The sequence below is a fragment of the Battus philenor genome, unplaced genomic scaffold (assembly GCF_028537555.1).
Source record: "Battus philenor isolate CCGP_79_NKW_IND1 unplaced genomic scaffold, ilBatPhil1.0.hap1 SCAF_30, whole genome shotgun sequence".
NCBI classification, from domain to species: Eukaryota; Metazoa; Arthropoda; class Insecta; order Lepidoptera; family Papilionidae; genus Battus; species Battus philenor.
In genome coordinates, this window is record NW_027181694.1 from 807,707 (window position 1) to 828,817 (window position 21,111).

At 32.7% G+C, this 21,111-nt stretch overlaps 2 protein-coding genes across 6 annotated transcripts in view; one reads left to right on the forward strand and one right to left on the reverse strand.

The window, feature by feature from the left end:
- Nucleotides 1-7,766, forward strand: part of Mgat2 (alpha-1,6-mannosyl-glycoprotein 2-beta-N-acetylglucosaminyltransferase) — a 77,045-nt gene extending 69,279 nt beyond the window's left edge. For all 5 annotated transcript variants that reach the window (XM_068771083.1, XM_068771086.1, XM_068771084.1 and 2 more), the window contains 3 exons: nucleotides 4,994-5,211; nucleotides 6,152-6,331; nucleotides 7,197-7,766. In XM_068771083.1, the coding sequence (XP_068627184.1) occupies nucleotides 4,994-5,211; nucleotides 6,152-6,331; nucleotides 7,197-7,266 (468 nt within the window). In that variant the 3' untranslated portion in view covers nucleotides 7,267-7,766. The remainder of the gene's footprint in view (nucleotides 1-4,993; nucleotides 5,212-6,151; nucleotides 6,332-7,196) is intronic.
- A 6,891-nt stretch (nucleotides 7,767-14,657) lies between these two features.
- On the reverse strand, nucleotides 14,658-19,329 carry LOC137927400 (RNA exonuclease 4-like). The gene is made up of 3 exons (XM_068771199.1): nucleotides 18,843-19,329; nucleotides 16,892-17,187; nucleotides 14,658-15,139 (listed from the first exon to the last, which is right to left on the reverse strand). The coding sequence occupies exons 1-3, from the start codon at nucleotides 19,183-19,185 to the stop codon at nucleotides 14,948-14,950; spliced, it is 831 nt and encodes a 276-aa protein (XP_068627300.1). The 5' UTR covers nucleotides 19,186-19,329; the 3' UTR covers nucleotides 14,658-14,947.
- Between the last annotated feature and the right edge of the window lie 1,782 nt (nucleotides 19,330-21,111).

The window sequence follows — 21,111 nt, forward strand, 5'->3', positions numbered from 1 at the left end:
AAAATATGGCCTCCAACAGCACCAAAATCAAAACTAAAATTGTTATCACAGTAACATTTTTCATATCAAAAACTAATTTATAATTTCATATATTTAATTAATGTATTTAAAAATTAATTAAAACGACATTTGCTAGTTTAAAATAATTTATTCATTTTCACGACACAAACTGTGCAAATTTATTGTTTTTTTCATTTACCAAAAAAATAAATCCAACTGTAGAATGGTAGAGGTATATAAACATCCTGTATATAAAGCATGTACTAATCCAATTAACGAAACAACAGAGAAAATAAACAATTTTGCGAAATAAATCTGTAATGACATTTTCAATTTTGGCGCCAAAACAACTGTCAGTGTCAAAAGTGTACAGATAAATAATTGTTTATTTTGTCTGTGATATGATTAAAAATCCTATGTAGATATGCTTGATGCATGAAGACATTTATTCTATTTTTGTAATAATTAAACATATTAGTTATGCTAGAAAATAATAAATATTTTTTTTTGTTATAATATTAGGTGGATTGGATAGATATATTTTAATTATAAAAATATACATTTAAAATTGTTCTAAAAAAAATTTGCTGTGTTACTAATGTCAATGACTTTTTAAATACAATTTAATTGAAGATTTATAGTATAAACAGAAAAGAGAAGGAAAAACGAAGGGAATTCAAAATTGGAATGTAAACATTTAAGTATTAGATTAAAGAAAGTTTCCATTTATGCTATTGTCAAAAGATAGCGTGTAGCAACTGACTAAAAGCGCCATCTATCGTCGCTGTTCTAAATTATTGCTGCAACAATATATGTATATGTATACATAAATATATATGTGTGTATATATAGAGTAATGGCAAATGGATGCAAAGGCGGCGAATAGAAGTAAAATGAATATTAATATATAATGATTTATTATTTGCAAAACATGCCAATAATAAATTACGTAAAGATATTATAGTAAGACATAAAGTATTTAAAAATCATATTACTATATATATATACTATACTACATTATATAAATATACTATACTATATAAATTATTTTTTACTATCTGTATCTGTAGTTTTTGTTCTGTAATTTAAAGTGTATTTTTCAGAGTGATCATGTTATACAGGATGATTGAAAATAGGTGTAAAAAAGCTTTACACCAGCCCTTTAGGGATTTTACACCCAAAACCCATCACCATGTATATTGAAAAATGTGTTTAAATTTATAGAGTAAATTGTAATCCTGTTAAAAAAAATACACACACAATACATTGTTTATCTGTGGTAGTTATTCCTACAATATTAGCATGTAATACAAGGCTTGAATTGCATGAATAATTTGAAATAAATATAATTTGGTAAAACTTTTGCTGGCAACACTTTTTGGTGGAAAATATATATTCTACCAAAATTGGTAGCAAAATTTATTTTAATTTAATTATAATCAGAGATATTATGGATGCATTTTTATCTGTATTTTTTTTGGATAAAAAACTATGGAAGCCTTTACATTAAATTCATTTTAGATGAGACTAAAAAATATTTTTAGCAATACCCTCACAAAAGCCGGTATAATTATGCTATTTATTTATAATTATTTATAGTCTGTATTATTCTGTCTATGGTTCAGGAAACAACGAAACATTTCGTCTGAATTTTTCTAAATCTAAATTCGTATGTATGGCTTCATTAGAAATCTCACTGTAGGTAATGCAATTTATTTTAAAGTATAATTAAAAATGTTTAAAATGGGCAAAGAACCGAAAACAAAGTCAGTTAGAGTACCCGGCGATAAATATTGCACATCGAGCTTTTGAAAGAGACAATCGGCTAATTTCGGCTTCGTAGAGCGTTATCTCTGTCGCACGAAATACGACGACTGACAAAACGTCACATAGGTAGTGTGGGACAGAGATAGAGCTATACGAAGCCGAAATTAACCGATTGTCTCTTTCCAAAGGCCGATGTGCAGTATTTATCGCAGGGTAGTATAAAGTCGTGATAAATACAAAAATGCTTTCCATATTAAGGTAACACACGTTTAGTTTAGTTTAAGATATGCATATCTACATCCTAATATGATACTTCTGATTTTGAATGTATAGTGAAATATTTTATATACAGAAATAATATTTTAGATATTGTAGGAATTTATTTTGGATTTTAAAGTCTTATCTTTACAATTTAATTGTAATAATATTGTGATCAAATAGTAATGTGAATTTGAAAGTAAAATATAAATTGTTCATTTTCATGCCAGTCCGATAAAAAGGTCAAAACAGAATAGTCTATCTGATATAGCCTTCAAGATCTTCGAATAGGTTTTTATCTCCTGTCGTGTTAAAATTGCGTCCATTGGTCTTTTAAGTTTGAACAACAAAACCAGACGAAGGCTTTGTAAAAACAGATGCTTGTTCTATGTTATAGACAGACCTACCAATTTAGCCCGGGAATTTTAAACGACAATATCAACTTACTTTTTGATCACAGTATCAGGGGGACTGGAAAGTAATGTCGCTTTCTTAAGTTAAATTCACACGACTACATTTCTAACAAGTTTTTATTTCTAATCAACAATATATTCACCTTCGTCAACAACCTTTTGCTGTCTAGTATACAAATCAATGCCGGAGCGGTAACAAATCAATCGGTTTTTCTGTATGTCGACGGAGACATTACTTTCAGGTTCATATATATATATATATAATATATATATATATATATATATATATATATATATATATATATATATATATATATATATATGTATGTATATACTTTGTTATACATTAAAATGTTGCATGTATTTCATTTTGTATTTAAAAATATAGTGATTTAAAGAGAGTACACTTAAACATGTTTGTGCGGTGGATAGGTTCGACATATAAAGTAATTGCATTTTGAAAAAGAGTAAAAAATTCTTCAAAATAATTTTTGATCAAAGATACGCTGTTTTGTGGTAGAATGGTTAAAAATGTGGAGATCCTTAGAAAACCGAGGTCTAGAATTTCGCGTCTCAACTGGCAGTGAGCGAGGCAAATCGGTAAAGGCGCCGAAAGTTTAATGCTAACCCGAGAAGGGCAGCGATGCGAAGTGGTCTTGTGTCGCTGCGATACAGTGAGGATGCCGGAGGAGGCACTGATTCATCCCATGATATGTGTACATACTGAGGGTCATCTGCGAGTTTCGTAGGAGATTCTTCGCCTCCACCAAAGATACGGAAGACCACTTAAGGGTTTTTATTGGGTAATCCCATATAACCATGTCTCTACCCCCAAAGGTATAGCTGGTGGCCATGCAGAAGATGCCAATCCCCCATACCAAAAAAGGGCTTCCCTAAACAACAAACAATGCGGTATTTCACAAATAAAGTCTTAATAAAACTTTTTGAGTGTAATCTCATTTCGGTTTCTCTATAAAACAACGTGTGTTGCTAGTTTTAAAATATTTCATAGTTTTAGATATATACAGGGTGGGTCATTTAGTTGGGCTGATTTTAGAAACCATAAACTAGTAAGAAAATTTATAATGTGGTTAACACGTGGAGTTTTTTTTAAAATAAAATTCAGACTAGTTTTTTTCAAAATAGGAACGTTCCATAAGGGGGTATTCCGAAAAATGACTACCATTTTAAATCTTTCGTTTTAATACAAATGTTATGTACAGGGGGGCGTATTTCTAGTAGGGTAGGTTTCCAGAAGGCTCCCAGAAGAAGGTCCAGTGGCGTGAGCCCTGGGCTCTGTGAGACCAGAGAATATCCCTTCGATATCTATTCACCACCATATCATTTACTAGTAAGAAAAGGACCAATATTTAGTCACTTCCGCACATGCAGTGGTAGTCGTGCAACAAAGTGCACCGCCAGCCAGCCTGCTGATAAATGCGGCGTGCGGCAAACAATGCGAATTACACAACTGTCACCGTCAAATCACTCGACACGTGTTTCACCCCTCCACGGGGCATCCTCAGGAGTTATGTTACACCAATTAGTGCCAAACACAGAGTGGCACTAATCGGGGTAACGGTAGGCGGGCTGTGCACTTTGTTGCACGACTACCACTGCATGTGCGGAAGTGGCTAAATGTTGGTCCTTATCTTACTTAGGATGGACTTGCGCAAGGTAACGCCTGATTCCATTAAATATTTCATTTACAACTCCTAAATACTCACTGTATGTATATGTCGCGTCATCTAGTTGAAGAAACTGTTTTGAAGGTCAAAATTATGTTGTTATATAAAAATAACTTCTGGTCCACCCTGTATAATTAGTAATTATTGTCTTGAATCTTCTTTGTATCTAGTAATTTATTTTATAATCATTTATAAACTTTTGCTTGGTTTGCATGTACGCTTATAAGAAACATGTTGTGTTGCCTGTGTGATTATTCTACCAACTCCAATATATATCAGACGTAAGTTAAGATATTATGGAAATGGCTTCATTTACTAATAGATTTTTTTAATGAATTACAAGCATTTAACAGTGTTAGTGCCTAAATTTGTACCATACAAAAGCGCTTTCCTTATTAACCCAACTCAACTTTTGATATATATTTTGTTATATTTACTAATAAAATTTTATTATGACGTCAATAAATCATCGTAATTTACGTAACAAGTCCACTTTTGGACATCCTAATTATATTTTCAATAAGACTCAACAAAGTTTATCTTGTGGTAAAACTGTTCTACCCTCATATGCCTTATAAAGTCTGTAACTAAACTGATGATTCAACGTTCTAATCACGTGGTGATGATGTTGATGTTTCACCCCCCCCCCCCTCTAAGTAAAAAGTGCCTCATTTGTAACGCAACCATGAATACTTTTTCATATCTATAAATTTTATATGATGGCTTCCTATTACAAGGCATAGACGTCATCCAAAGTTCTCCGCGATGATGGTGTTGACCTTGAATACGTCGTCGGTCAACCTGGTGGAGATCTACCCGAGGGTGATGAGGAAATTTCGGCCAATGAAGTGAAACATTTAATTCCAGGTCGAAATAACCCCATGGCATTCAAGCATGCACAACATGGGGATGGTGTTCAACAGGACGGTGTGGAACAGCATCATGGAGCTGCAGGATCAGTTCTGCGCGTACGACGATTATAATTGGGATTATTCATTGCTGCATCTCTCGCAGAACCGACCTGGTAGGGAGAAGTTCAAGGTCATACTCTGCAAAGGTCCGAGAGTCTTCCATATTGGTGAATGGTGAGGTGTTTTGATATCTCAATAAATATAACGCTCCGATCAAAAAGTAGGGTGAAATTGTCATTAAAAAGACTGTTAACATTTGACTTGGAACGAGTTCTGGCTGTTCAGGAAACCCAAGGTCGATACGTGGACGCCATTTTGACACGATTGAGGAGATAAAAACCAAAGGTCTTGAAGGCTGTACCGGAATAAGACTATTTCTAATGTTTCGATGACTAGAAAAGGCTTTGTAAAAGTGATTACTATGAAGGTGATAAAATTGATTTGACATAATAAATAAATAATTAACATTTTATTAACGAATTCATCTTACTCTTTGATCACAGTATTACTAGTTATCAGCTAAGATATTATGGAAAGGGCTTCAGATACTGACAGGTGTACTTGTCTCATGTTATTTAATACAAATGCCCTTTCCATATTAATCCAACACATAACGTTTCATGTTTTACTATCTAATAGATTTGTGATCTTTTCTAATAAAATTTGATGATTATTATGTCATCATTCGATAAATCATCATTTTAGTCGTAGGATGTTCATTTATAGACATGGGTGTCATAGATTTCCAATAAGACAGGTTGGAAGCAGTCTGCATCCAGATTTCTGACAACCTGGTGGACGTCCAATGCTTCAGATGATCGAAGGTCTCCACTCAAGAACTAAAAACTCCAGCGGCCATCAGCTTTTCGTGCTATATGGCCTTCGCAATTCATAGTCCAGTGGATTGGCATCGGCCACTTTCGTTCAGTCTCATAGGTAGATCCTAATGGTAACATCTTCAAGGATTTTCGTTCTTAGCTGATCTCCACTCGGCGTAACGAATACTTCTACCAAACCTCAATTCTCTAAGTCTAATGGTTCCAGAGATATCCTGATGAGTAAACAGGTGGATATTTCTTGCATGTATTTATTGGAACTCGTTCAACCTTACCAGTGGCATCCACCACAAGAAGTCTAACTGCAACGCGTCGACGGTGATCAGCAAGGTGCAGAAACTGCTCCAGACGGCCAAGGCCAGCATGTTCCCGACGCGTGTGTCGGCTACCATCAGCGCTGGTGGTGCCAAACACAACAAGAAACTCACCAAAGGAAACGGCGGGTGGGGTGACATACGGTAAGACACCTACTATATATATATATATATAAGTGCAAGAATAGACCTCTCCCAAAGATTTATATGGGAGGATATAGCAATCGCCACGCATGGCAGGCGAAATGGCGATCATAGTTTGGTATTATGGTAAGCAGAAGACGATGCTACCCATGTGGAAACTTATTTGTGAATTGTGCAGTGACAATCCTATATAATAAATGCACATATATAAGAATTTATCTGGAAATCGAATCCACGACCTGCAATCGAAAGTCTCAATCCTCTTCCCCTGAAATATATTTTTTATATATATGCAAGCATAGACCTCTCCCAAAGATATACATGGGGGGATATACCAATCGCCACGCATGGTAGGCGGGTTGGCGATCGCAATGTGGTAATTGTGGTACGCAGTGGCAATCCTATATAATAAATGCGCATATATAAGAATTTATCTGGAAATCGAATCCGCGACCTGCGATCGAAAGTCTCAAATGGTCTCGTTCGTCTGAAATGGCATTTGGGATCGAGTGACGACCACAAGCTGGTAGACGCAGCATGAGTAAGTCCCCTTCTAGCTGGATCGATGACATAGTGAAGGTTGTGTATTTAGCTGGATACGGGCAGCATAAGACTAATCATGAGACTTTTAAGGTTACTCGTATCAGCTGAAAAGAAGAAGTAATCACAAAAAGACTTGGGTTTGTTGTGGACTCTTCAGGGTGCGTTTTGAACCCTGGTAGATTTAAGATTAAGATTCTCTTGATAAATAAAAAACTACTGATTGATTGTAAAATATATCGGTAGATGTCTTTGTTGATCCTACTAAGTCCACAAATTCCTACCAAAATGGTAGTTATTTTTAAAAGTGCTAATATTGTTACAGAGATCAGGAACTCTGCACCAACATGACACGCATCGGTCGACAAATGCGAAAGTTCATTGGCTTCGCCTAGCTGTCACTGAATCAGCATATTCGCTAACGCGGGTAGTTTTAAATTTTACACGCCTTTATACCAAATGTTAAAATATTAATCGTACACGCGAACAGTTCATAAACAATATCACCTAAGCTTAAGCCTGCAAGTGTTCGGCAAACACAAGACGTTATAGAAAACGGAGGGTAGTTGTAAAACGAAAATAATTTCTCGAACTACCCTCCAATTGAAGATTTTTATTTAAAAATGTACTTTTAGCTTCAAAACTAAATAACTTTTATTTTTTAGCTTCAGACTTATTAATTTGATAACGATATTGCATTTTACATGAACTTTTACAATTACAGTCAAACCTATAAGCGAGAGGTCAAAATACTGCGATATTTTCTCTCTTTTTCTCATATAGGTGTTTTTAACTAACACTAATTTCTTCTGGCGAATCTGTCTCACTTATAAATGTCTATAAAATACTGTATATATATAATAACACACTAAACACATATACGAGGGTAAACGGAGAAATACATGTTCCCTATCTTTAACACAAAAATTCAGTAATTTCAAACTAACTAATAATAATTCATTCATAAAAACACTACATTCAATCTTCTCCGAGGCGTTACAAATGAGTATTCAATAGTCGCCATCTTGTATTTCTAAGTGTTGCCATATGTTTTCTCGAAGTACCCACATACTATCTATGTTTCTAGAACTATGAAACAATCTTTCGTCTGTTTCACTTGAAACAAATGTCTCTTGAAATTTATGAGTTACTCATAGAGATACATGCAAGTGGTAATCTCACTTGGAGGTCCACGCGTGGACAATTTCTGTCTTTACAGGTTTCAGTTGGGCATAATGACAGCATCTATCAAATATCTTATTAAAAGAGTATTCTAGCTTACCCTGTTCTCAATTAGGTTTGACTGATATGTTTTTTAAATTCATGAAAAATTTTATATGTCGTTTATTTTATATTATGTTTTTATTTAATACAAATTTATGATTTTAATTTTTAAAGGTTCTATGTGTATAAAATATCCACATGTTTTTTATAAAGCATGACTTCTGTTCAGATTCGAATACACATATACATATGTTATGTACATATATATATATATATATATGTAGTTATATAGACATATATTTGTATAACAGCATAACTACGTTCGAGGTCAATAAAACAAGTCTTTTCTTGTGCAGTGCCTCGTTATTTATCGGTGGGTATATAAAATATTCAAGTACCCTCAATAGTTTTTCAGTCGTGTGTTTACACATTTACATCTACCCTACAGTGATCAGAACTAGGGCGCTCAAATGTAATCGATTCTCCTCCTTCTCTTAAAGTGTTATAAAATTATTTTTAATAATCTTTTGTGACTTTATATACATTTTTATTACTTTACAAGATCTATTTATTTTTGCAATTTAAATTCATTTTTACCACAACTTTATAGTTATACTAACAACTCTTTTCTTTTCCTACCCCCCATTTTGTTTGCACTTTATTTATGTTCATTTTTTTAATTCAACATGCAATGAATTACTTCTCTTGTTAGCGTATATATATATATATATATATATATATATATATATATATATATATATGTATATATATAAATAGAACAAAATAACTAAAGATTTCAATGACGCATATTTAAATTATTGATTTGAATTGAAATCACTTTTTAAGTTAGTTACGTAGTACATAAATGAAAAGATATTTTTTTATTTTATTTTTCTTTAACTTTAATTGTAGCGTTGGATGTCCACCCACATCTATAATGTAGACAGCTTTTGAACTGTACTATTGGGTACCTATGTCCAGCGGTGGGCGTCTTAAAATTCGACTTTTTATACAGTCCCTATACACCGCATAAATAATGTATTTTTGATTTTGTTGCGATAATTACTCGCGAAGATTTTTTTTGCTATTTTTGTGCGGTTCCTGTTTACATATAAAAACAGCATTAACATAAAAATGTATGAAAATATTGTTGTTACATATAAAGCTATTATCTAGATAATGAAAAATATATTGAAAAGCAGTTGTAAATAATATTACACAATTCACTCGAAGCACAATGTAAACGGAGAAAATACAAAATGAGGGTAGATTTGAAAAAGCCTCACAAAAAGTACATGAGCTGGTTATTCGAGGAATACCCACATATTTGTAATCTGTACAAGATGTAATATAATTTTACGTTTGATTCGGTATAATTAGGACAAATAATATAAGTAATCGAAATAAAAAAAACTGTATAAACAATTATAGAACTACCCTCAACGCGTTTTAAATGGCGTCCATTTTGTATTCCGTTGTACAACGCCATCTATTGTTCTTGCGGGAGAACTTTGTATTTTTTACGTATCCGTCTAATGCAAGTAATAAAATACGGCACCCGGCGAAAAATATTGCACATCGACCTTTAGAAAGAGACAATCGTATGTCGCACGACTGACAAAACGTCACACAGGTAGTGTGCGACAGAGATAACGCTCTACAAAGCCGAAATTAGCCGATTGTCTTTTTCCAAAAGTCAATGTGCAAAATTCATCGCCGGGTACTGTATATCGAAATAGTTGGAAGGTTTTTAGTTACTGAAGTTTAGTGTGGATCTACGGAATATTTTTTTCTTTGAATTTTTTTATTACAAATAACATTTTAAAAACACCCTGTGGACTATTCAAAAATTTTCAAGCTAAACTATACATCTATCTATTTATTACGAAATCCATCTGGAATCCTTCCTATTATTTTTTTTATTACAGTCATAATTTTATTTTTTAAACTTATAACCTATTTATATTAAAAGTCGATACATTACCAGGAACATCGTTCAACTGCTACATACACAGATCTGGTGATATATCTAAAATAGGGGTCCAAATAAAGGTCCCTGAAGTACGCCACGAGCTTAGTTATTGAGGTCTAAGTTAAATGTCCTCTGCGCTCCATCTTAAACCCGATGAAGCTAAAGAGGGTAAACAGCATTTCATCAGCAGAAACTTGATACTATAGACTTCATTTAATGTACTAACCTGAGGCCAAGTCCTTGCAGTACACCAGTTAAAGATCCAGGGTCCAGAAGATCCAGGCATGCACTTTTAGTGCTTCGCCTTGCATCTTCTTGTTTAATTGTTCGTACACGAAACCTAACACTATGGACTTCATGTGATGTATGGGCCTGAAGTGAGGTCCTTGCGGAACCCCTCTATTTTAAGGTCTAGGGTCCAGAAGGTCCAGGCATGCGCTTTCAGCTCTCTGTCCTGATAGTATAGAGGCTTGAGAAATAGCAATAGCAAATACATTGTTTAGATATCTGTATAAGAGACCAAAAACTGGACAATGGAAAATAAATGTGGATCAAAATGAAAGAAGAGTACAACAATAAAAATAAAAAGGGAGAAGGTTATTAAAGATTCCTTTCTAAGATTGGGTTGAATAGGAGGTCCTCAAAAAAAGGGTAGGAGGGGGGGGGGGGCATAAAAAGACCGGACTTCACATAATTAAGCAATTTAAGTCGAAGTCCCTTTGAGATTTGTTACTATAGGAAGATATAGGATGAACGCTTTTATCAGCCTACCCTCACAACTATGGTAACTAAATGCTATCAGGCAAAAGGTTTTAAAGGTGAAAACTTTAACTTTGTTTCTGAGTGTATATATACATATATATATATATATATACACATGTTTCCAACTATTTCGATATGAAATACATTTTAATTAGTTTCAAACACTGTACAGTGTACTGTTATACATATAAGTTCCAAGTTTCGTTTAGTGTTAAAGTTATTCCGTCTCAAACGTTGTCTCTAAGTAAATCCAAAGAAACAAATAAAAACGGGCATTGAATACGCGAACACGTTATATTTTGAATGATGTTAAAATATGTTTTCTGAAATAAAAACTTTAAAAAAATATTCTTGTTTTTCATTCTACCCTCACAAAACCCGACTACCTACTTTAATAGCAAAACATAATTTGTGAATCTAAATACCCAAACACGTTATATTTTTAAAGAAGTTAAAGTAAATTTACAGGAAATAAACTTTAAAAAATATATTGTTTTTCATTCTACCCACACGAAACACGACTACCTACTTTAATAGCAAAAAAAAACATAATTTATGAATATAAATATCCAAACACTTTATATTTTGAAAGAAGTTAAAGTAAATTTACAGAAATAAAACTTTAAAAAATATTCTTGTTTTTCATTCTACCCTCACGAAATGCGACTACCTATTTTAGTACAAAAATCATTATTTTATTAAATATCGTAAAATTCTAACAAGTTATATTTTTCAACAAGTTCAAGTAAATTTACAGGAATTAGACTTTAAAAATATATATTGTTTTTCATTCTACCCTCACGAAACACGACTACCTACTTTAATAGCAAAAAAAAACATAATTTGTGAATCTAAATATCCAAACACTTTATATTTTGAAAGAAGTTAAAGTAAATTTACAGGAATAAAACTTTAAAAAATATTCTTGTTTTTCATTCTACCCTCACGAAACTTGACTACCTACTTTAGTACAAAAATCATTATTTTATTAAATATCGTAAAATGCTAACAAGTTATATTTTGAAACAAGTTAAAGTAAATTTACAGAAATAAAACTTAAAAAATATTTTGTTTCTCATTCTACCCTCACGAAACTTGACTACCAACTTTAGTACAAAAATCATTATTTTATTAAATATTGTAAAATAGTAACAAGTTATATTTTAAAAGAAGTTTAAGTAAATTTACAGAAATAAAACTTTAAAAAAAATTTGTTTCTCATTCTACCCTCACGAAATGTTACTACCTACTTTAATACAAAAATTATAACTTGCATTGAGTTCACATACTTACCTTATTGTTTTAAATATGTTAAATTACATTTACAAAAGTAATCCTATCCCATAATCCACGACAATTTTTTTTAATCTTGATGGGAAAAACACTACCATGAAATAATAAGGAAAGGTGTTTTTGTAATGGTAAAAAATGGTTCCCCAAAATTGTGCTTTACCCATATATATATGACTTATATATATATATATATATATATATATATATTTATATATATATGTCTACATCGTAAATGTCAAAGCACAGTGACATTTGACGCCATTTGTAAAAATTAAGATAACTTCACACAGTGACATTACTTCTGCGCCACCTTATATATAAATATATATATATATATATATATATATATATATATATATATATATATATATATATATATATATATATATATATATATATAGGCCGCTTTAAACCGATAATATTGAAAATATATAGAGAGGCGTATGCCCAGCTGTGGGCGTACTATAATGATGATGATCAAAATTATTTAATGCTGATTTAATATATATATATATATATATATAAGTCACATGGTTACAGTTTGTTTAAGTATATCAACTTTTAAAATATAGTCGTTTCCACAAGAAATCATACGAACATTGATCTAACAAACCTAAACCCAGATTCTTGTCTTTATCATAAAGCACAAAAAAGATAAAACCGCGTGATGTCGTTCCAAAAATCCGTAATTTATATTTTTAATACGAACAAGGAACAGTTATTCGCATCTCTCTTTTGCATGTAAATTGCTTCATAAGCCCATCTCTCTCTAATTCTGAGCCGCAACTCGTTACAAGAACAAAGACAGAGATACAACTGCAACGCGCGCGTTGGAGAGTGATTATATCTTTTGCAAAGATATATATCTTTTTTGTCGTTAGATCGCGAGCTACCCCTCTCTATTAAAAGGTATAAAAAAAGTCTTTGGTAAAAAAACAATGTATTCCCTTAAAACAGAGTACAAAAATATTTCGGATATTGTCGCCTTAAATTATTTATTACATACTAAATACATAGAAACATTATCAAATCTATTGCTTAATGAAGGCATTATCAGTTTTTAGAATTTCAATATAAAACTTGACGACAGTTTCTGGTCAAAATTAATGTACAACATTCCAATAATTGTATTACACGTTCCAACTTATGTATTACACATTCCAACTTACGTATTACACGTTCCAACTTATGTATTACATGTTCCAACATTTGTATTACACGTTCGAAAATTTGTATTACATATTTAAAATTATAATGACACATTTAAACGTTGTAATACTCCTTATGAACTTCATTTTATACATTCCTAAATTTGTATTACGTTATCCAAAATTTGTATTACGTAATCTAAATTTTGTATTACGCTTTAACAATTTGTTTTACACATATTCAATTTCGTATAAGACATTTAAAGTTATTGTTACAAAAGCCAATATTTGTTTCACGAACTCCAAACTTTGTATTTGTTTGTTCGAGGTGAAAAAGCTATGAAGGAGTGAATGTATAGTATATCTTAACCAATAATCAATGTTTTCATATATAATAACATAATAATATTAGAAGCGTTTTAAAAATTCGAAATATGTATTAAAATCAATTATTATTTATTATCTGTTACAGACTTTGTACTGCCAGGTGTCATTGTACTGTCGCCAATAGAAAAAAAAACATATTTCAGGGTGTTCACTTTATGAGCTATACATTTACGCCTCCAAAGATTTTAAACCTATAACGAGTCACCCTGTATAAACACAATGTCTTATTGAAAGTAGACAACACGTAAGTTTTGTAAAAATAATCAGTACAGTACCCGGCGATTAATATTGCACATCGACCATTGGAAAGAGACACGTAATATGACTGACAAAACGTCATATAGGTGTGGGACAGAGATAGTTCTCTACGAAGCCGAAATTAACCGATTGTCTCATTCCAAAGGTCGATGTGCAATATTTATCGCCGGGTACTGTATATGTTTTGTATGTCATACAACCGAAACTCACACATACATATTCCATATATTCCTTTAAGAATTAAAGTATATACAATTAAAAATTCAGTTAACTACGTTTAATTGTTTTGAATTATATATTCATATGTTCTATATGATATATATATTCTAAATGTTAACTTGCACTGTCAAAAATGCCTGCATTTTGAAAATTAAAACCTAACAAGGTCGACGACGTCATAGCATATGACCTAGGGATATTTCTTTGGTATATATACGACAGTCTGGTATATATGCATAAGATACTAACATATATAAGTAAAATAGCGATGTAACACTACAATGTAGTCTCTGAATTATTTTCTAATACATCTAGGAATTTAATAAAAAATCGTATAAATTAGACTTAATTTGTATAAATTTAATTTTTGTGTCAGGGATTCTTTTAATACAATGATTGGAAATTAATTACTCCACTAGTGTATTAAATGTATTGTAAGAAAAACTCGTCAGAGTTTGTTGCAGGCTTTTAAATCTAGTGAACGATGACATTGTGAAGTAAAATCTGACGTCTACTTCTGGACAATCGCATTTGGAGACTTCCAAAGAGATGGAATTGACCTGTACCAGTCAATGTGGTCAACTGTTCACTTTGTATATGGGCATACTAGACTGAGTGTAGTAATTTGAGTCTATCAATTTGATATCATGTTTAAGCATTGTAGGTTATAAATGGTGACAAGTGTGTTACAAGTGATGACTTAAAAGCATATAAAAATATAAATAAATGTATATACCAAAGAAATCTTACACCTAGAATCACACAACCATATTCACTAGCTAAGATGGACGGTGTAAAATCACTTACACGGTGTCATTCATCAACATTCCTCCGGTGATATCCTCTTTTCTCGCTCAGCATCTGCTCCCAGGTCTTCGCAACTGTACAATACAATTGCATTGCTGCTTTTGCATCTTCTATCGAGCTATGTTCACCTTTTTGTATGTCTATACCAAGAATTTCCTTTGCCAAACGTTTTAATGACGGTGTACTACCTTTTGTTATCTGAAAATAAAAATTAAAACCTTTAATTATCTTTAAAAAAAATTCATTTGTACATGAATAAATAACGGACTTCCACAATTTTGTTTTAGAATTATTTATTTAATTTAAAATATTTTGTATTGATATGCCTTCGGGTAAAAGCCTCCTCCAGCATCCATTGAAGCTAAGGTCGTTCTATTTTATCCTCTTATTTTCTGGACTTTCTGACTAGACTTCTAAGGTCAACCCATTGGTACTAAATGGTCAACCATTTTTTATCTTTGCTCCGGAGAAATAATTAAGTTTCTCTTTTAGTTTTATCTATCCTACATAGATGATCTTTAATTATAATCATTGGCATGAAAGGTAAATTTAAAAAATATTAGTAATACCTTTTCAAGCATTTCACAAGTAAGGTTTTTGTCTTACCCAAAAAATTAAAAATATTGTAAAGATTTGTTTACACTATTAAGAGATATAACAAAGTCTCCAAGATTGATGACAAGAATAGATCTGGCTGGCTTCAATTCATTAAAACTTCAGTGGTTACCAAAGATATTATTATATAGGTGTAAACGGTTAGAAATACTGTCTGCGAGCGGTTGCAGGTTTTTCAGATGATTTTGCTTTATAAAAGAAAACAGGTTAATTGCACACCCAGTGATTGGACTAAATAATGAAAAAAGGCCAGTGCGTTGTTGACACGGTATTCCAGAAACAAATCTCGTGACATCCTGTGTATAAATTTGAAAATTTTTCATATTATAGAATCTAAACTTTGACAAGGTTATCTTTACCACATGCCAACCATATTAAAACATAAAAGAACTTTTCAATCCTCAAAATAACAAGGTATCGTTAGTTCTATGGTAACTAACAACACTATTTCCAGAGTTCAGGGTGATCTTCACCCTCCATAAGTGATATTTTGTTTAGTTAGGAGTCTCATACGATGGGACTACTTTAGTATATGTCTGTGAGAAAAAGTCCATATTCAATGCAAAAGTCTAGCCAGAATCGGTTTTTGGAGGTATTGTGAAAGATCTGGCTATGGTATATATCTGTGCAAGGCACGCCTGAAGATGACAAAACTGCCACCCTAGTACTAGTGTATGGGGCAGCAACCTATAGTTCTACCTATCTCAGATCACCAAGATACCTCGCCGGGTTCACCAGCTTCAAGGGTCTTCTGGGATAACTCGAGGAGTTCGGTTGACTTCAGTAATTTCACACCAATGCAAGTGCAGTGCCGCATGGTTGTCAAAACCAGCCCACAGAAACAAGATCTATCTGCCACCATAACCCAAACATACCAACTCATCATGATGTCTGGAACCATAAGGCTTCCTTGATTTTGATAAAAGTTGATGCTGTTAGCCTGGGGGCTTTTACAGCTTGATCAATACTGAGTTCACAGAGCGGAAGAGTCCGTGAACTTAAAAATAAAACAGAAGCTAGACAGATGCGTTCCAGTTGTACGAAGACATTTGCACATAGTTAACTGCTCTATCCGAGTAGAGCTGTGTAGTGTTGATGTTGTGTATATGCTTGGGATGGCAGCCTGGTCCACAGGCGAGCCAAGATGGGATCGGGATCCAACCTGGGTTAGTAGCCCACGCTGTTCGCGGTTAGGGAGAGGCGGCCGCCAAGCCTTATGGACTATCATCTGGATGGAAAATTTCCATCACCATATAGAGGTCTGGAGAATTTTATTAATTTCACTGTTCAGAAATATAACACAGAAGCACATTGCATTTGTTATAAATGTCTTACCTTTGTGAAAGGTTTGTATTTCGATGTATCTCTGATGTTCCTTTTGGGATGCGACAGGAAGAGCACACTCAAATCATTCTTCAAAGAGTGACCCACCAGGATTCTTCCATGCAATATCTCTGCAACTTCCTTCTGGACAACTGCAAAATCTTCACCGTTGATCAAATCCTCTTTCCTTATTCCGCTGATGTCTGTCCTGTAATCTTTGACCTCCTCACGAGCTTTCACGAACTTGTCGTATATACAGTCACCGAATTTATTTACAAGTGATATTCTTGCCAGCATATGATCTCCACCTGAAAATTTCGAAGGTTCACACCTTAAATATATGATAAAGTGCTGATAAACCATATCAATCATGGACAAATCACATTCTTCAAGTGACTGGTAATTAATAGATATTTTTAAAAGATGATTAATAGTACAGGGAGGGGCAGGGAGGCATTCTGAACAACTATTTTGATAATCAAAGTACTCATACATAAAACAGAGGTTATTATCAACTGTGCAAATATGAATCCACAAGTTCCTTTGACCCTTCTCAAGCATGGCATTTTGGTATATTCCACTGAAGATAGTTTTGTATTGTCTATTGTCTCATGTAAATTTTTTGCTGTTAGCCTTGGGCTTTTGCAGCTTCATCGGAAACGAGTTCACGGAATAGAGGGGTCCGTGAACCATATATGGCCTATCCCTTTCCAAAGGCATCTATGGGCTGAAACAACTAAACATGACTACTGTAAATATTGTAAAAGATATCAGATAAAAAAACACGCTTTTACAGATTATGAGATCCTCTCAGATAAGGGTTAGAAACCATCATAGCCTTAAGTTGAAAGATGCTTTTATGAAAAAGCTTGAATAGATTCTAGAATAAGTCATATTGTACATCTTTGGTATGGTCAATTTGTACAAACATATATTCAACCCTCTTTCCTTAATAATTTTTACAAATATTATTTTACTTATTTCAACTATATTCATATCTGAAGGTTCTTTATTCAGGAATGTTGAACATATTGGTAGCCATGCAAGGTTTATATAATGGTGGTATGCATTGTTAATTTTGGAACAGATACTTTAACTGCTGTGATTAGCAACAATTTACTTGTGTTATATATCTGCTAGGTAAACTTTATTGGAATACAAGAAGCTCAGAAATGTTGCTGGTAAGATCAGTGTTTCCCAATATAGAACCCACAACCCACGGGGGGGTGGGGGCAATTTAATAATTGACTTGACACACATTTAACCCTCTAGCTTTAACCCTTACCTTACCGCAGTGCATTCTGCCGAAGTGAGGCTACTGAACCAAGCACGCTGCAAAGTGCACATTGCATGGCGGTAGGCTGAAGTTCGAATTTTCTCATTCGAGTGTTGCATTTTTAAAGATTCCACTGCTATATTAATTAATAATGGAAGTAATGATAATTCTTAGAAATTTATTCATCTATGATAAATCTTAAAACAGAGATCTACACATGAGCCCACATTACAATTTTCCTTACCATTTATTCCCACTGATTTATAAATTGAAAGTAAACTGCCTTTCGGTCAACCTTAGTAGATTGTTAATGTGGTGATACTTACTTTATATTTTTAATTTTAGTTTCCAAATACATACTATACTTTGGAATATTTATTTTTGAATAAATGCACATTCAATAACATGATTGCACCCTTAGAGGAATCAATTCAATAACAATGCAATATAAGGAATGGCAAATAGATGCCACTTAAATGCAGCACTGGTACACATGTGAAAGGGTTAATACAAAAATTATGTATGTTACATACAAAGTAATTTTAGAAAATCATAAATGGGATGTGGTACAAAAAAGCTTGTGGAACACTGGATTAGATGGAAATGTCATTATTGGATGAGTCTGATTCTAGTTTTTATCAAAATGGGATCAAATAATTTTATCTGAATTTAAAAAAATATATTTACCTTCATAACCTATTCCTACCATTTCACAATCCATAGCGATGAATTTAGTAAGAGAACCTTTCTTCTGTTTCGCGTTCCCAGTTTTGTTAGCTAACATTGACGCTTCGCTTATTTTCAATGACTCCATATTCGTGTCTACAGGATTGGACATTTTCTTGCGCGTTCGTCGAAACGAGCCGGTGTATCTCGTGGGATTTTTGGGGGGGTTCTCTTTCCCCTTCTCCATCATCATGTTTCCAGATAGAAGCTTCTGCCAGTTAGCATCTATAATACCACGCGAAACCGTGGTACCTTGGTCCTGAGCGGCCGCGTTATACTTTCGTTTTTTAGAGTTCTCTATCATAGTTGCTGCAAAACAGTGGTGGATAGCAAGCTTCAGGATGTAAAGGACACAAAAGGCGACCCAATTAATGATTGATATTAGAAATTTTACTACTATAAGCAATAAATAACATAAACTTTGAAGTGCATTGACATATTTTTGACAGACACCCCGCATGGTTCTAACGCAACATGTCAAATTCAAGTGTTTACGATTAAATCGATTTTAATTAGAATCGACGCAAATAAAATCGGTTATTTAATCGAATAAACTTGCTTTATCCAATCCATCGTGTATATTTCATTAGTGTTAGGCACTGTTAGCCTTATAAACTAATAGAAAAATATAAAAAAATACTTACTCCAACTAAAATAATTACATAAACAGGTATGAAGTCTCACTATAGGTATAGCCCTTGTAAAATTGTAATTAAATAAATTTTACAATATTGTGAATAGAATCGATTCATATAAAATTTATCCTAATGTATTAATATAAAAATAATATTTTATTCTAATCTACCTAAACAATATACATTGGTAAAACGATAATTATGAATCGATTCCTCTATCGTGGTCCAGTTAGTGAAAGCCTCTCTCTTCAACATGCTCTGATAGGAACATTAAACACATCTGGACCTTATAATGTAGCTGCAACACTAGAACTTTCATATTTTATTTTCTTCTTTTCTTTTACCTTCAAACACTTCACACTTCAAACTTAGAGAAAATTATTGTCTCGCTGACAGTTGACGGGCTTTAAGTAAAGGAAATTAATCCACTTGTAGCGATCAGGTTCAGTATTGGTGGTCACTAATCAGCGTTCGAATCAAAATTTGAACGCCGATTAGAATTCGGACGCCATCAGTGATGTGATATGTCATTGTTAGATTAATGTAAATTGTAAATACACCTACATTGATTACTCTTCGCTGTCATCTTCCTTGTCAACGTGTTTTGGCGGTAATTAGATGGTCAACGCACAGCAGTCTTGTTTTATTTTAAAAAAGAGTCTCCTTTGACTCCTAAGGTCTTCTCAACCAAAAGTTCTACTCCTAATGTTATTTAATCCGTGCACTCAATGAAGCGTCCGCCTTAACAACTTTAGTTTCTTATAAATGGACTTAATCAAAATAAAGACCTGTATAATGTATTCCAAGGGAACTTTTGAGCTTAGTCACTTTAAATTTATTAAGGCATTTACATATGAACTACTTGAAAATGGTTAATGTATGCGTGCTTTTTGAGTAATCGAAAAATCGAATTGAACTTGTCCTATCACTAATAATACAGATATAGATAGAATGTACTAATTAGAAATATTATGTGTTCCAATTTTAAATATTCTATTACATTAATTTAAGATTAAGAATTTTCGAAATATGAAGTTGATCCCAAATAGATTCATGCACCTTATAAGATAATTTAAGATTCTGTCTCCCAGATTGATAATAATCTTAAACTAATAATACTGTGATCAGAAAGTAAGGTGGAATTGTCATTTAAATCTGCTGAGAGTTATGTTCAAAAAATCTATGATTCTATGTTTCAAAATTGTCGGTTGGCAAAAAAGGATTAGACATTATCATAAACAAATTGAAGATCTTAAAGACTAGGTACGCTAGAAAAAAACAATTTTCAATGTTTTGAGGATTGGAAAAAGCGTATTGCGTTTTATTGGACAGGGATTACTTTGAAGGTTATGAAATTTATTTGGAAGAATAAACAAAGAATTTATATTTTATCAACAAATTCGTCATATTTTTTTATCCAAGTATTATATTTTCTTAGGTATATATTGTTAATATTAAATTATTTAAGATTTCATCTAAAAATCTGGCTTAAGTTAGTATTTTTTCTTTTAAATTACTTTTAAGTGAGTTGAGAACTATTATTAATGTCGGTAAAAAGGTTGAACTATTACAACTTAAATTGTTAATTATAATCT

Bases quoted from the DNA above. Each gene is read 5' to 3' on its own strand.
- LOC137927400 (XM_068771199.1), bottom strand. From the start codon at position 19,185: ATGATAGAGAACTCTAAAAAACGAAAGTATAACGCGGCCGCTCAGGAC. The intron at 17,188-18,842 runs GTAAATATATTT...CGAAATTTTCAG, and splicing joins GGTAGGAATAGGTTATGAAG to GTGGAGATCATATGCTGGCA. The intron at 15,140-16,891 runs GTAAGACATTTA...TTTTATTTTCAG, and splicing joins AATACAAACCTTTCACAAAG to ATAACAAAAGGTAGTACACC.